At 52.7% G+C, this 16,599-nt stretch overlaps 1 protein-coding gene across 1 annotated transcript; it reads right to left on the reverse strand.

The window, feature by feature from the left end:
* Positions 1 to 220: 220 nt before the first annotated feature.
* Positions 221 to 16,599, reverse strand: HEYL (hes related family bHLH transcription factor with YRPW motif like). The gene is made up of 5 exons (XM_025912615.2): positions 16,449 to 16,599; positions 9,387 to 9,453; positions 8,293 to 8,376; positions 7,027 to 7,108; positions 221 to 3,949 (listed from the first exon to the last, which is right to left on the reverse strand). Exons 1-5 carry the CDS (start codon positions 16,526 to 16,528, stop codon positions 3,276 to 3,278), a joined length of 987 nt encoding a protein of 328 aa, XP_025768400.1. The 5' UTR covers positions 16,529 to 16,599; the 3' UTR covers positions 221 to 3,275.

Here is a 16,599-nt window from a genome sequence, read left to right on the forward strand (position 1 = left end):
GAGACGCCTGCCTGCTCTCAGCTGTCAGTGTGCGCTCCAGAGCGAGTGCACTTTTCTTTGGCCAGAGCCTCCTCCCCATTTGCCAGAACTTCCAGTACCTTGGCCCCGTCTCTCACTTTGCTCTCCAGCCTCCCCACAAAGTCAGCCAGCTGGGAGTTCACCCCTACAGGGGCCCGTACCATCCAGCAGCTTGAGTCTGGAAGATTCCTCACCTCCCCAGTTCATTTATTCAACAAATATTTATTGAACACCAAATTAGAGCCAGGTACTGTGCGTGGCACCAGATACAGGGTAGAGAGCAAAGCACACGTGGTCTCTGGCCTCACGGAGCTTACATGCTGCCGGGGGAGACGGTCAACCAAGAAGTAAACACACATGATGTGTAATGGCAAGTGCCCCATGAAGGGGAAGAATAAGGGACTTTGAGATAGATGAACTAACTATTCAAGCAGTCAAGGAAGCCTTCTCTGAGGAGGTGGGTTAAAGCCAAGGCTTGAGGGTGTAAAGAGCTCAGCCATGACAAAGATAGGGGAAGAGCATTCTAGGCAAGGAAACAGCATATGCAAAGTCCTGGAAGTGGGAATAGGTTGAAATGTTGAGAAAAGGAAGGAAAGCCAGGGTGGCTGGAACACAGCGAACAAGATCAGAACTGGCTGGAAATCAGGTTGGGACCAGAAGAGGAAGAGCTTGGATTTTATCTTTGGAATAATAGGGTAATCGACTAAGGGTTTTATACCAGAGTTGGTATGATATGATTTGCATGTTTAAAGCTCTTTCTGGTTGCCTTGAGAATAGAGTGACAAAGCAAGAGAGAAGCAAGGTGACCTTGTGGAGGGCAGTGATCTGGGGGCAGGTGAAGTGGCCACACCAGGGTGATAGCTGTAGGTTCAGAGAGAAGAGTATTGACTCCAGAGATATTAAGAAGTAGAATCTTTCTGAGGTTTTTAGAAGAACTAAAACAACTTTATTGGATGCCTGCAACAGCCCCAGCAATGGGGTAGGAGTTGGGGACACCAGAAAGGGTTGGGGATAGAAACAAAAGATGCAAGTCCTCAACCCCAGAAACAAATACATAGTCACCAATCCCACCCACCATCTCTTGGAGGAGAATGAACCCAAGGTCAACTCAGATGCTGGAAGTTCTGGGCCATTTCCATCTCATTCGATGGTGTCAACGGACTCTCCTGGAGTTGGGGACTGGAAACATGGAAATGGGCTTTCCATATTCTCGGGCTATCAGGTTGCCAAACTGCAGGATTGTGGCACTGGCATGGTGTCAGGGGAGCAGTGAGCCACCAGCTGGGATAGCCAGGGAGACGAGGAAGGGAAGAAGGGAGTCTCGGAGCAGAAGCAGCCCCTCCCGTCCTCTGTGAGAAAGGACAAGTCGGGCTCTGCCTTCTGTCCCCCTCTCCCCGCTCCTGGGAGCCTGCTGACCACCCTGCCCTCCCTGTCGTCTCCCTCAGGAGCACTCTAGGCCGGTGACCCCCTCCTTAAAACGACACCTTCTCTCCCCACTGCTACACACCTCAGATGTATCCAGGAGGACAGAGATCTGATGGACCTAACCCTGAGGACTGAAAGAACACTTCAGCTCTTCATGCCTTCTTGAGGAATTTGCCTTTTTTAAAAGAGATTTCTGGGTCATTTAAATGATCTCTGCCCTCTGCTCTACTTATCTGAAAGGGCTCTCTCCCCCAGGGTTTTAGCAAACTCTATTTCTGAGCCCAAGGACCTCCTCAATTTAGTCTCTGGGGAGGGTAGTTCCATCAAAGGGTGGGGGTGAAAGAATCTTGCCAAGGGTGACATTTGAAGGAAGTATTTAATAACCAGTGCAAATAAGCACCAAGGAATTGCCAGCTGGAGGACCCCATAGTCTTGGGTCTACCAGGCATTAACCAGCATGGGGTCCTGGGGGAAAAGCCACCCAAAGCTACCTGGGGCAGGGGGCCACTTAGAGGCACTCGGGGGATGTGAATACTTGCCAACAAGCACAGAAGTGGTTCTACATTTTTTACAACTGGTCTGGCAGTACTGGTCCAGCTGAATGTCAGTCCTGGGTCTGCCCCAATCTTGTCCAGTCTCTGCTGTTCCACCAGGAATGGTCACCAGGCCATTTGTTCCCTCTCTTAGGCCCAGGCGGAGCTGGGTAATGAAATGGCCTCTGAGCAGAGCCAGCTGCGCGGAATCCTGGGTGAACAGGATCTCAGGCCCTTGACCCACCGTGTGACCTTGAAGGGCCGAGCCGCCTCTGACTGTCCCTCCTCTCACCCCTCCTTGCAGTTATTTTTGTCCAGCCTGACGGCCCTTGGCTGTCCCCACAGTCTGGGCTCTGTGAGCCGGATACAAACCAGGCAGCACAAACGTCTGGTGTGGAATCCCAAGAGGGTTCCTCTCTGGGCGCCATCACATGGGAACATGACCTTCCACACTGTGCACCCAACGGGGACCACACATCTGGAGGATGGTGACGGCGCGAGAGGCCGGGAGCTGGGTTCTCTTTGCTCAATCCTGGCTCTTGTCTGGGAACGCTGTCCCAGGCCTGCTGGTGAGAACGCCCTGTTTTGGAGTCTTACTGCTGCCCAGAAATCTCCCAGCTCTGTGCAGGGAAGTGTGGGTCAGCTGGAGGGTAGGTGTCTGCAGTGGGGAAGACGGCCCGAGCAGGCCCTGCTGGGCCCCTAATCCCCAGGCCTTGGCCGTGGTGCACAGGGCACCTGTCCTGTGGTTCACTGCAGTGGGGTGGGCAGGGGCAGACAAGGGTTCTCCAGAGACAACTTTGTGGCCCCTGCTCAGTTACTGTCTCCGGAAGCGAGGCAGACACTACGTTCTGGCCCTGGGGGCCTGGGAAGGCTGCACCAGTCAGTCACTGCTCTGGCCGGGGGTCTGATCTCTCTAGGCAAGCAATCTGCCCGAGGCCACTGTGCCTTTAGGTGAAAGCTTTGTTCCCAGACCTTAGATTCATGCCTGCTGCCCCCTGTGTGCCCGGGGGGCAGGTAAGAGTCTGGGCAAAGCTAGTGGGGGCCCTCCCACGACTTATCTGTCCAGGTAAGAAATGAGACGAGGCCTCTGAGATCACAACAGCTCCAAGAGAGCTGGGTGGGCAAGCTGGGACAGGCAGTGAGGAGGGGAGATGGGCCAGAGGAGGAAGGGGCGCCTCTGATGGGTGAGGGAGATGCCTTCATAGATAGATGAGCCAGGCCAGGAAGCAGGGCAGACGATAGCACTGTTTTTAGAGCTCCTGGAAAAAGAACCCTCCTCACTCCCGGGGAGAAGCCGCCTCAGAAAGCCCCGATTTCAGTGATTTCAGAGACCCAGGAGTGGCAGAGCACAGCTCCTGCTGGCCTCCCAGCAGCCCCTGGGGAAGAAGGCCTGGGGGCAGGAACACCCACATAAGCAGGGGACCCCAGGATGCCAGGGAGCACGGGGGAAGAAGACCGCACGAGGGGTGCCATGTGGCTGCTCCTGGCAGCCCTGATGTTGGGGGCCACGGGGAGGGGGGCAGCGGGCCTCTCCAGGGGGCGGGCCCTCCGGGTAGAAGATGCCCCTCGACTAGGCAGCACATGCCTCCGGGCTGGCAGGACAGTACCAGCGGCTCTGCGCACGGGAGTGGTTCGGAGGGCGGGGATGGGGTAGACCAGAGAGGAGGCGCTGGGGAGGATGGGACCGGGCACTCTTCCCAGGACGGTGAGCTGGCTGCTGGGGGCTGACAGCCCTGGACAGCTATGGAAGAAGGACCAGGGCCAGGCAGGGAAGGCCAGGGGGCCAGCGGGCGTGGGAGAAGGCTCCATCTCAGCTGCGTAGCTGTTGAGGTGTGAGAGAAGACGAATCCGGACAGGGTCTGCACGGCTGCTCGGCCCTTCCAGCACCCCCAGGTACCTGATGACCTCGGTGAGGCACTCCCGAAAACCGATGCTCCGGAAATCAACTGCCAGGGCTCGGGCATCAAAGAATCCTGCAAAGTGAGGCGTGATGAGGGCATGCCAGGCGGGGGACAAGTGCTGATCCTGGGGTCAGGTCTGTGTGACCCTGGGCGTGTCACCTCACCTCTCTGAGCCCTGGTCTCCACATCTGTAAAGTGGGAATAATCACCCCTTCCTGGGGTATCTGGGGTGTGTTGTGAGGACCAAGTGAGTTCACTGAACTATGAAGCAGGATAAAATGTAGAGTATTGTTTTCATCAAAATTCATGATTAAGGCAGAGAAGAAACTTTGCGACCAAGGTACTGTCGTTTAAGTGGACGCTTTGCCAGGTGTGAGAGGCCTGCGCACGTAGAGGTGTAGAACACCCCTGCCTGCTGGTGAGGGCGGATGTTGGGAGGTGGCGGCAGCAGCGGTCAGAGCTTGGGGACTCCTCAGAGAAGGCAGCATGATGTCACAGTGAAGCCTGAGGTCTTTGGACCTCAACTTCTCCACTTGACTAGCTGCCTGACTGTGGACAAGCCTCTTAATCTTTCTAAGCCTCAATTTCCTTGGCCGCAAAATGGGCATATAGTGATACTTGCTGTGAAGGTGAAATTAAATGCAACGGTGCACAGAAACAGTCAACGAATTCATCATTTACACCTGACCCTTGAACGACATGGGGTTACGGGCACTGATCCTCCCCCAGCGCAGTCGAAAACCTGAGCAAACTTTTGACTCCCCAGAAACTACCTAGAGTGAGAACCGCCAGAGATAACTTTTTACCGTGATAGCAATTTACTAGAGAGACGAACTGCTCACGCGGAGATGATTAGTGTCACATGGAGTCTTAAGCAGATACTCGCAACACTTGAGCTCACCGCAAGAGCAAAAGGAGGTAGCTAGGAAATTATCACAGTAGCACGGTATGTATAAACTACAGCGACTTTTATGCAATTAAGATTATAATGCATCTTCACATTTATATTTCTCTCCACTGCAAATGGCACCATGTGCAGTCTGTAAGTATTTGTATGAGGAAGTTTTGATAAGTTGTAACGTCAATAATAGATGCATGTCTATTTTACGGTAGCGAATGATAAAACAGACCAGCATCTACATTTATTTCACGCATTCATGACATACCTAACTTTTTCTTACGTTTTCCCAATACTTCTAGGCTATGTGGTGCATCTGCAATTGTTTTTCAAACTGTTGCAAATCTCTAAAAAATTTTCTAACACATTTACTGCGAACACTCTGCATAGAAGAGGACCTGTGCTACTCAAACCTGTGTTGTTCAAGGGTCAAGGGCATATTACTGGCTTGGCCCCTGTGGGCATTTGAGTCTGTCCCCTAGCCTGAAGGGCTGTCAGGAAAGCAGGACCCCGCTCTGGTCCTCAGCTGCTGCCATCAGGCTGGGACCCTCTCTTTGGCTGGTTTCAGTGAGGTCTGACCAGGTGGACTGCCCACAGAGGTATTTCATTCTCACTGCCTTTATACCTGCCCCGCTATCAACCACCTTCTGTGCAAAGACAGAATAGCCTCTGTGAGCACTGGCCTCATGACTACGGCAGCAAATATCTGGTCCCTGGTTCATGGCTGAGGCCCCCACGGAGGGACAGCTCTACGGGAGACGATGTTTGGAGTCAGGCCTCCTTGGGAGCAAGACCTTGTCGTATACTTAACTATGCGACTTTGAGCAAAACCCTTCAGTTTCTGTGTTTGCTGTTCTTTTTCAACTAACATTTTCTGAGTTCTTATTGAGTACTTAATTTGCATTATCTGATTTAATCCTTAGAAAAACCCTGTCATTACTCCCATTTCAGAGATGAGAAAACTGAGGAATAGAGAAGCTAAATCATTTGTCCAACGTAATAGAGCTGGCAAGTCATAGAGCCAACCTCACAATTCATGGGATTCGAATCAACTCAGTTCAGGATTCTAACCCAAAAGCAGTGCTCTAAGCCATATCTCTGTCTTCCCATTAGCCCTTAGCCAGAAAATGGTGATGGCGACAACCCCCAGCCTCGAGATTCTTATAGGAATCGAATGAGATAACGATGGTGAAAGCATTTTGAAACTACAAAATGCTGCCCCAAATATTAGTCACTGTTTTTCTTTTAATTGGGTAACCATAAACGTAGTTTGAAGTATCTCCCCCACTGGTTGACCGAAATCAGAAGTTTTCACTGTTGGCCATGCATTCCTTTGGCAGAAGTTCTCAAAGCGACCACCTGCATCAGGGTCATCAGGCATGCTTGCTAAACTTGCAAATTCCTAACCTCCAGGCCAGACCTCCTGGCTCAGAATCTCCGGGGTGTGCCCCAGGGCTGCCTGCCCCTAGATGATCCTGCGCAGTTCACTGAAGCTTGAGAAGCACCAGGCTGGGTCAATTAAAATGCAACTGTCCCCTCCAAAGGTAGCAAGTTAAGGTTTTAGGACTTAGGTTCTTGTGTCAAGGTCTGTGGAGCTTTCCAGCTTTCTCGGTTGTGAAATCACCAAAATATACAGTGAGGCTCAGTCTTTTGAAAGCCACAGTTCCATGACTTCACTGTAATGCACCAGCTCAAAGTAACGGAATGAGTTACAATTGTATGCTACCACAATCCCACGACCGATCTTGAACTGTGAGCATGACATACGATCCCAGCACTGCTGAGGACACACTATTACCCCAGCACTAGCTCAGAAGGCACCCCAGTGAACATCTGTGGCTAAAAATCTCAGGCAGGCCCCACCCAGGGGTTCAACTGGGATCCCAGTGAGAATGAGTTCACTCAGGCTAATGCTTAAGGAGGGTGGGGGCTAAGGGTGGGGAAGCCAGAGGGGGGCTAAGGGTGGGGAAGCCAGTCTGTGTAGGAGAGCTCCTCCAAGGGCTAAGGCCGGAAGGAGTGGAGTTGAGAACAAGGTTGGGACACATGGGGACACTGACAGTGGAGAGGGCGATACTGAAAGAAGAGAGACAGGCTTTGTGGCTGCTCCACCTGGACCTGCTTTAGCCCCACCATAGACTGTGAGCTCCATGAGGGCAGGGACCCCATCTGCTTTGCTCACAGTGGATCCCCACGGCCTCGCCCCCACGTATTTGTTGCTTGAATGACTCATGGGAGAGAAAAGCATCAGTACCTGTCCCACCAGTGGCGTGGAGCATTTTCAAGTGATCCACTGTCATCTGCAGGACCTCGGCCTTCTCCAGCTTGGAGGAGCCCTGTGTGCGCAGAGGACAGAAGTGTGAAGGCTTCTCTCTCACTTCCCAGCGGCGTCAGCAACCTCACCAGCTCAAGGTCGTCCTCCCACTCCACCACTGCCAGCCTTTCGGCTTCTGCTTTGGCCAAGGCGCCCAGCCGAATAGATTCTCTTCAGGTCTCATTTTCATCCGCCCGCCCGCTGCACTGTTGAGCGTCCCTCCTGCAACGTCCCCCCTTCCCTTGACTTCCACGACACCCCGTGTTCTTGCTTCTTCTTCCACCTGGCTCTTGCTCGCTAGACACACTCTCCCTGGGAGGTCTCGTATGTGACCTCCATGACTTAGTGCACCGTCACCGGAATGCCACTCCTGCGTGCCCATCTGCCTTCTAGACCAGCTTTCCTGGGAATCAACTCCACACCCACCACGCCCGAGATCTAGCTCATCATCTTAGCCCCACAGCGCTTGCTCCTCCTCTATTCTCTCTTGAGCAATGATTCCTAAGCGTCCAGCATCACCTGATCTCCCAAGTGAAACCTGAGTGTCAGACTCTCCACGTAAGTTCTTGAGGGCAGGTACCAGGTCTAGGTCTAGCTGGGCCTGTGAAAGTTTGAGTGAACGAACGTCTGTGGAATGACTGACTTCTTCTCAGGAAGAAAGGCACATGACCCATGACCATGCCTTGGAGCACAGGGTAGAGAATCTTCCAGGCAGTCTGATTGGTTTAACTGTCTGGCTTCCACTGTAGTCTTCCTCTTCCACAGGTGCAACGGCAGGGGGCTCGCTCCCCGGGTAGCCTGTTCCACTTTCAAATGGCTCTGGGACTGTCAGTAGCACAGAGGGCTAGGGGGCTTTAGAACCAAACACAGTTCGGTGTTCCCATTCCGTTCTGCTATTTACTTAGCTGTGTGATCTAGTGAGAGTTACTTTACCTCTCTGTGCTTCAATTTCCTTACCCGTGCCATGGGCATAATAAACCCTACCCTTTGGGATCATGGGGTGATGGACACAGAGCCACAACATCTGAGACGCCACAGTAAATACAAATTTCCATTCCCCTTATCCCTGGCCAGTGACAGATATCAGTACACAAAACCCCAGCACCTCAGGCAGCTGCCACCAATCAGTAAGACATGCCATGAAAAATGGACCTTATCTGCCACCTGCATGGTACTTCCTCTAGCACAATGGGGAATGTCACACACCTGTTTCTCAAAGGCAGTGGGGACCAAGCGTCGCAGTTCAGAAAGGCTGCTGTTGATGCGGTCCCGACGCCGTTTCTCTATAATCTAAAAAACAACGACAAGAATTTACTTGCAGCCACTTCACCAGTTTCCAACGTGCTTTGATGACCACTGACTCATATTTAAAATATTGTGAAGGAGAGAAGTCTAGTCTTACTTTATGGAGGAGGAAACTGAGGCTCGGAGAGGAGCAGTGACTTGCCTAAGGTCACATAAGAAGGAAGTGCAAAGCTAGGAGTAGAACTCAGATCTCTTGTCTTGGTCTGTTGGGGTGCTATTCAAAATGCTTAACCACTGTACATCAGGGTACCGACCAGTCAGAACAGGGACACCAGCCCCCGCGTGGGAGCAGTTCCTGGAGGTTCCTGCAGGTCGAGGTCACCTCCTCAGTTGCTGGGTCATGAAGAGGCTTTGCTTCCAGTCCGGAAGACCTTCCATTCACACTCATTCTCACCTCACCAGACTGGTAGCAGAATGCTGACAGCGGGGCAGACATTATGACCCCCATTTAACAGATAAAGATAAGGGCTGGAAGGAAGTGGTTTGCCTGAGTGGCAGGGCTGGTCTCTGCCACATTCCAGGTCTTGGGACTCCCAGGGCAGAAGCATAGCCGCATCCTGGGAGAGAAGGGGGTGCCGGGATAAGACGGCCAATAGCAAACCCGGGAGCTTCCTTCTCTATCCCCCTGCCCTACCCCTTGGCACGCAGAGAGGAAATGAAAATTCTGGGCTCAGAGAGTAGAGACAGAAGGCTGGAATAAATAATAAAGCCTAACTGTGTGTCAGGTGTGGTTCTGGGCGCATTATATTAACTCGGTCGTCAAAACAGCCCTTTGAGGTAGGCACTGTCATTTTTTCAGTGACACAGTTGAAGAAATGAGGCACCGAGAGGTTGAGTGGCTTGCCCAAGGCCACTCCGCTAGCCACTGGCAGAGCCAGAATTTGCACTCAGGCAGTCTGGATTGGGTGATATTTCCGACCAGGGTTCTCTGGGCTGGGCCCCTGGGGACCCAGGGCAAAACTTTGCCAGGCGACTCCGCGGAGACAGACACTCACCCCTCTGCGTTTCTTCCTAGCTTGCATCTGCGAAGGGCTCGGGGTGGACAGCGGCCTGGCCATCTGGCTGCAGACGAAGAAGAGAAAGGCTGATTTTTCAGAGCTCAGGGACCATCTCCCTGGCCTGGGCTGACCTTGGAGGAGGCGGGGATGTGGGCGGGCAGAGCCCCCTCCCAGACAGCCGTGGTCTCCCAGGCGGCTCAGGGCTCCCAGGCCGGGAAGTGGCGCAGGGCAGGCGTGGGTGGGGGCCCATTGCTCCCCCGGCCAAGTCCCCCCCTGCGCTCGGTTTCCTGCACTAGGGTCGCGCGGCGGCTGGGGCCGCGAGGGGCTGGGGGGGGTGGGGGTGCTGGGCTCTCGGCCCGACCCCCCTCGGCCTCGCCCCCTGCCCCTGGCCGCGGGCGTCGGGGAACCGCAGCAGGCCTCGGGGCTCCTGCAACCCGATCCCGGGCGGGGCGGGCGAGGGCGCGGGCGGCGGCGGCGGGGCAGGGCCGGCGGGTTGGGTTTCAGAGAGAGCCGCTGGGAAGAGCGTGGAAAGAGCAGATGCCGCCGCTTCCCACGGGCCGGGCGCGCCCGCCGGCCGCCCTCCGCCCCGCCGGCAGCTGCCGCCTCCTCCCACGCAGCGCGGCCCGGGCGAGGGGGAGGGGGCATCTGGGTCACAGGCCCCCTCGGACTCTTGGGATGCCGCGAAGGCCCCGGGCCCGCATCGCGTCGGCCTCGCTTCGCAGGTCTGGCACAGGATGGATGTTTGCTCGCACCCGGGAGTCCCCGTCACCCGGAAGAGGCTCAGCCCCGGGGGGTCTTTCCTGCCCAGACTGACCAAAATCTTCTGCAGCCCAACTGCTCGCCCCCCTAACGGTTTCCTGCTTAGAGGTTCTTCTGGAATGGAGGGGATTCGTAGAGTTACACTGAGGACCATTCATTTGGCCAACACCCTGGAGGCCCCATTCAAGTCCGGCGCTGGCCTAGATGCGCGGTCGGCCAGGTCCCAGCGCTCCAGACGCTCAGCTCCCGGAGTGGCCGGGGAGGCGGAGAGTTTGAGATGCCCTATCAACAAATAACTTTAGACGAGGTGACTCCCCTGCCATTTCAGAATGCAAAATGCCACCCACATGAACAGGCACCCATGAGCTTGCCTCGTCCTCCCTCTCCCCCTCTCCTGTCTCCCCTGGGCCCCCATCTCAGCGAAGGCACCCATCTCCCAGGTCTACAAGGCTACCTGGCTACCACTTTAAAAAAATTTTTTTTAACATTTTTATTTATTTTTGAGAGACAGAGGGCGAGCTGAGGAAGGGCAGAGAGAGAGGGATACCCAGAATCCAAAGCAGGCTCCAGGCTCTGAGCTTGTCAGCACAGAGCCTGACGTAGGGCTTGAACTGGGAGATCATGACCGGAGCTGAAGTCGGACGCTTAGCCGCTCAACCGACTGAGCCACTCAGGTGTCCCTTACCACTTTTGATTCTTCTTCTGTCCTCACCCGCTTATCCAAACGTGCCCATTCTGTGTCTAAGACACATCTCACCTCTATCCTCCTTATCTCCACCACTGCTCTGAGGATCAAACCTCTATCATCTCTCACCTGGATGGCTGCAAGACCCTACAAACAGGCACAGTGCTCATTTAAATGTACATCTGATCTTGTCACTCTCTTAAAACTCCTCAGGCTCTCAAAAATAAATAAACGTTAACATTAAAAAAAAAAAATATATATATATATATATATATATATATATTAAAAAGGGCACATTTAAAAAAAAATAATATATATATATATATATATATATATATATATATATATATATATATATATATATAAAGGGCACAGTCAGTTAAGTGTCCAACTTCAGCTCAGGTCATGATCTCACAGTTGATGGGTTCAAACCCTGCATTGGGCTCTGTGCTGACAGCTCAGAGCCTGGAGCCTCCTTTGGATTCTGTGTCTCCCTCTCTCTCTGCCCCTCCCCCACTTGTGCTTTGTGTCTTTCTCTCTCTCTCAATCTTTCTCTCTCAAAAATAAATAAACATTAAAAAAAAAACAAACCCTCCTCAGGGCCTTCTCAATGCTTTTAGGATCAAGACCACTGTTTTTCAGGTGGCCCAGCTGGCTCCTGTCACCTCCTAGACTCAACTCTCTTTTGTTCTGTGTGCTCCAGCCTGCGGATGCCCTAACTTGTTCCTGTGGTTACACACACTGTTCCCTAGCCTAAAATTCTCTAGTGCACGCTGTCTCCCCACCTCCAAGCCCAAGCCCCTTTGCCTAGTACCTTCTCCCACTGTTCAGATCTGAACTCAGATGTTATCTTCCTGGGGGAGCCTTCTTGACATCTTCCCTCCCACTAGATAGCCCCTGCTCTACCCTCTCCTAGCATCCTGCATTCACAGCATGTATTGCTCATTTGTTGTTTTTTGTTTATATGATTATTTGATTAATGTCTATCTCTCCACCAAGTGCATAAGCTCCCTGAGGTCACGAACCATGTCTGGCTCATTCACTATTGTAGCCCCAGTACCCAACAGTGCTTGGAACAGGGCAGAGCTCATGGTTGAGCTCCCTCCTCTTGCCCTTGTCCTTGGCATCACTGGGGAACAGAGAAGTGACAGCATAAAAGCTACCTGCTAGGCCTTGGTGGAATGGGCACCTGTGTGGCTCATGAGGAAGGTGCCAGCCCAAGTGACTACCCTCCTGGCATGAGAGGTTAGATCATCTTCGTCAGCTGCTCAAAGAAAGAAGGTTGCAGGAGAGTCCACATCAACATTGATCAAATCCCACTGCTGTGTCCCTGGCTTTGTCCAGCTACGTCTGGAAAAGGATATCTCCATCCAGACATCCGGATGAGAAGGGCCGGTAAGAGGCCTATGAAGCTCCTGGGAAGGATGGCCCAGCAAGCTGGGTCTAGGGCTCCGATAGCCAGATCCTGAGGTCTGGAGGGCACCGTGTTTACAAAGCTACACTCAGGACAAGCCCCAAGAGTCAAGGGATACTAAAACATGGCCTTTGTCCCCCCTAGGCTGGATAAGGAGTCTCCAGGGGTATTGGGTTAGCACTGTGCACGTCACTGCCCCTCAGCCTGATCCCTCCTGAGGGACCATCTGTCAGAGGCTGACGCACCCCTTTCAGGGCATGGTGGCTTTGCTATCTCTTTTTCCACTCACTCGGTCACTTGTTCTCTGCAGTATTATCCCTCTTCCCTGACTCCCATATCTCACAGCCAAACTTCACTTCACAGTTGTCTTGGAATTACTACATATCTTTCCCTCCTTCAAGCCTAACAAAAGCCCCATTTTACAGATGAGGATGCTGAGCCTTGGAGACCTAAGGCAGCTTGCCCAGCCTATGCAGCTGCTAAGGAGCAAAGCCAGCATGGGAATCCATGTCTTCTGGCCCCAAATTCAGCATTGTTTTCCCTCTTGATTCCTATTTCCTGTCTGTCTGAATAGCCCTCCAGTCCCCTTATCCTTAAAGCTCCCAAGAGCTCAACCAGAGCTCACTTCCAGGCTGTGATCTGGCCCTGACATTGGGGGGAGGTGTGAGAGTTTCTTGTCTGCGAGTCTGAAAATAAGGCAGATTTTCACAGACCCAGAGAAGATATGCTGACCACCAAGATCTGCTCCATGGGCCTCGAGTGGTCCCTAGCCTGATTTCTGGGGAGGTCTCTTGGGGGGCGGGCAGATTTCAAGGTGGTCTGGCTGCCAGTCCTGACTGCCCTCAACACCCATTCTCGGTTTCCCCCTCGGGAACTCTCCCCGTGGAACCCTTGCAGGTGACCCCACTCATTTTGCCTCAGCCAAAGAAAGGCAGGATCACAATGTCCCCCAATGAAGGGATTTCAGGGAGTGCTGAGCCCCCTTGTAAAATAAGGAAACTCTGAGAGGGGAAGGGTCTGTTCCAGGCCACACAGCAAACTAGAGGAAATTCCAGAACTGGAGCCAAGTCTATTGGCTTTTAATCCAGTATTGTCACCCCCCCATGTGTGTCACTCCCTCACGTGTGTCACGCAGCCAGTACTCCTTGTTCTAGACAGTACTTCCACATTCACTTGTCTCAGGTATTGCACAACAGCCTTGTGAATTAAGTAGTATTGGGGCTATTTCACATTAGGAAAAATAATCATTTGATAGATGGAGTGACAGAGACACAAAGAATTCAGAATCGTGCCTAGTAAGTCTTCAGACTTCTAGTCTTTTCATTAGACCATTCTGCCTCTTGAACATGGCATCTTCCAACTAAATGGCAATCCCTTCGAGAGCAGCACTTGCCAGAAGCTACCTTGGGCCAAATCAGGGAGCTGTGCCCTTTAGATACATTATCTCATCAAAGGCTCACCCTGTGAGGTAGGTATTAGCATACCAGTGTTGTAAGGGAGAAAATGGAGGTTCAGAAATGCCCAAGTTAATGGTGGTGAGAATCAAACTCAGGTCTATCTAACTTCAAAGGCCACCATGTGCCCTAAATCATGTAGGAAAGACCCACAGACCTTGACCCAGTGCCTGCCATATGACAGGTGCTCACTGAATGTTCACAGAGAGGGTGAGGGGAGAGAGGTTATACTCTCATGTGTCAGGAGGCTGGGTTCAGATAGGAGTGATTTTCTTATATGGGGCAAGATGCCATCACTAGGCAGATGCCCACAGGGACAACAGAATACACCCTGCTCCTTATTCTCACATCTCTGAGTGGGGGGGGGGGGGGGTGGGATTTGCGCCCTGCCTCTGACCCCAGGGAAGCTGGCTGCCCCAGTCCTGTGGCCCTTGCCACTGTTTATCTGACTTTCTTTGTACATGAAGCTCTTCTTCTCTGAGAGTTCCCCGAGGGCAGAGGCTTAGCAGGATACATCTGGGTCCCCCATGCCCAGCCCAGGGTCTGGGCCACAGCAGGCATCGTTCAACACTCCCTGAATTGAAGCATTGATGTCTGCTGGGGGGAGGGCCCTTTGGTGAGTGCTACAAAGAGGGGTCTATAAGTCAGCCTCTGCCAGATGTCCAACTGCTTTCTCTGCTCTGAGGGGGTCTGCTCCTCTAAGAATCTAGACAGTGTCTAAAAATGGGCTCTGGCTAAAAGGACAAAATGCTGTATAGGAAAAATCTACCCACTGATCCTTTATGCCATTGCCCAAATGCCACCACCTTCAAGAAGCCCTCCCTGATGCCTCTGGTTGTAAGTGACCCCTCCCTGCTTGGGTGCTCTCACAGCCCACAGTCTGTCTCTCCTTCTGTCTTCTATCCTATCCATGGTCTTTGTGTGACCTGGCAGGTCACTGGCCAGGCTGCAAATTCTTAGAAGACAGAGCTGGCTCTCTGGCATCGATTTCGTCCCTCTGATTCATGAAGACCCAATGACATTGAATTTGAGACCCCCCCTTCCACCAGCAGCACATGGGGCTGGGCCCTTCCCTGCTGCTAGCAGGCCTGGACTCAGAGAATTGCTTCTCTAAATAGCAGTTTCTGCTAAACAATTTAAGAAAGCTAATAAGTTGCATAGGAAATTATATCATATACCCCAAAACCTAATTAATGTACAGGATGCAAGGGGGTTATCTATTGCCTTACCTCCTGTTATAAACTATAAATACTTGGAAGCTGGTGGCCTTTTACAAGGATTTGTGATTGAGGTAGGATATCCTGGTCTCAGAAAACTGAAGTCATTGAAATTATGAAATGCCCTCAAAAACATCCCTAAGAAGGAGCTGAATCTTTCTTTCTTTCTTTCTTTCTTTCTTTCTTTCTTTCTTTCTTTCTTCTGAGCATGCTGGAGTGCCAGTGGAAGGGGAGGGAGAGGGAGGGGGGAGAGGGAGAGAGGGAGAGGGGGAGAGGGAGAGGGGGAGAGGAGGAGAGGGAGAGGCAGAGAGTGAATCTCAAGCAGACTCTACGCCCAGTGTGGAACCCAACTGGGGGCTCAATCTCAGGACGCTGAGATCATGACCTGAGCCGAAATCAAGAGTAGGACACTTAACTGACTGAGCTACCCAGGCGCCCCCTGAGTCCTCCTTTCAGATCTATTCTAGAGAGTCAGGTTTGGATGAGCCAGGAGAGATCAGATAGCCCTCTCTCTTTCCCACTCCATGATTCCTCCTTTATTTTTTTGATGAGGAAACAGGCTCAGAAAGAAAAAATAATGGCCCAAGTTCACGTGGTGAGTTGGTGGCAGATTTGGGGCTGGGACCCAGGCCCACAGACTCCCACTCAGTCCCTGCCTCTCTTTCAGGGCTCTGGGTATCACATGTTGGGTGCCTGACATGAATTAAATACTTGCTATGTGCTAAGCCCTGTGCTAAGCTCATGACATACACTATCTTATTGATTTTCCCAATAAACCTGAGATCGGTTATATTGTTTATAACCATTTTACTGACGAGGAAACTGAAGCTTAGATTGTTCACAGAACTGGGAGAAGTAGCAGAACTGTATAAGTGCAATTTGTTCTACAAGTCTGAAGCAAGTCAGAATATTTAGAGCTGAAATACATTGGCAGCAGGGTGTGCAGTAGAAAGAGTGTTGGAATTGGAGTCTCCGCCCTCGCACTGACAAGTCAGCTATTATTTTCTTCAGTACCAAAGCCTTAATTCCAAAGTCCAATTTGCTCAAGGGAGGGGAGGTTTCCCTTCCCCCTGGAAGCGTTTTGTGTACTGCATGAAAAGTGCACCCAAGCTAGGGTAGAATTGAAAAAGTACGGCTATTCTGCCTACTCAGGCAGATTCTGGACCGGGGTGTGTGATACCAATAGTCTATGAAGGTTTCCTAAGATCCTCAGGGAAATCTCCTCCAAGAGCCTCAGCCTGGCACTTCCACGCAAGGAGGATCACCAACTGGGCACAGCATCCCGGAGCTGAACTCCACTTCCATCCCCACACCCTCAGCCCTGAATGGCCCAGAGCGCAGAAGATCCAGGCACTCGTGCGTGTCACGGCCCACGCTGCACAAGTGTCCCCGCCTCCCACCCTCACCCCTACCCCACACACACCTGCGGGCAGTCGCCCACACCTGCATCTCCCGGGGCCATACGGAAGACGAGTCCTGGGCCCGCTGAACCCGTCCAGACACTCCCAGTATCCCCATCCCGGCCCTCACCTCAGCTCGCCCTCGCGGCCCACGTCGATGGGTCCGTCGGACTCGCTGTCAGAGCCGCTCGGTTCCCTGGGCCGCTTCATGGCCAGCGCTGGCTCCAGGTCTCCGCGCGGCGGTGCGGGCTACCGGCCGGGAAGTCGGGCCCCGCCCCGGC

The sequence above is a fragment of the Puma concolor genome, chromosome C1 (genome assembly GCF_028749965.1).
Source record: "Puma concolor isolate L17-30 chromosome C1, mPumCon1.1.hap2, whole genome shotgun sequence".
Taxonomy (NCBI): domain Eukaryota; kingdom Metazoa; phylum Chordata; class Mammalia; order Carnivora; family Felidae; genus Puma; species Puma concolor.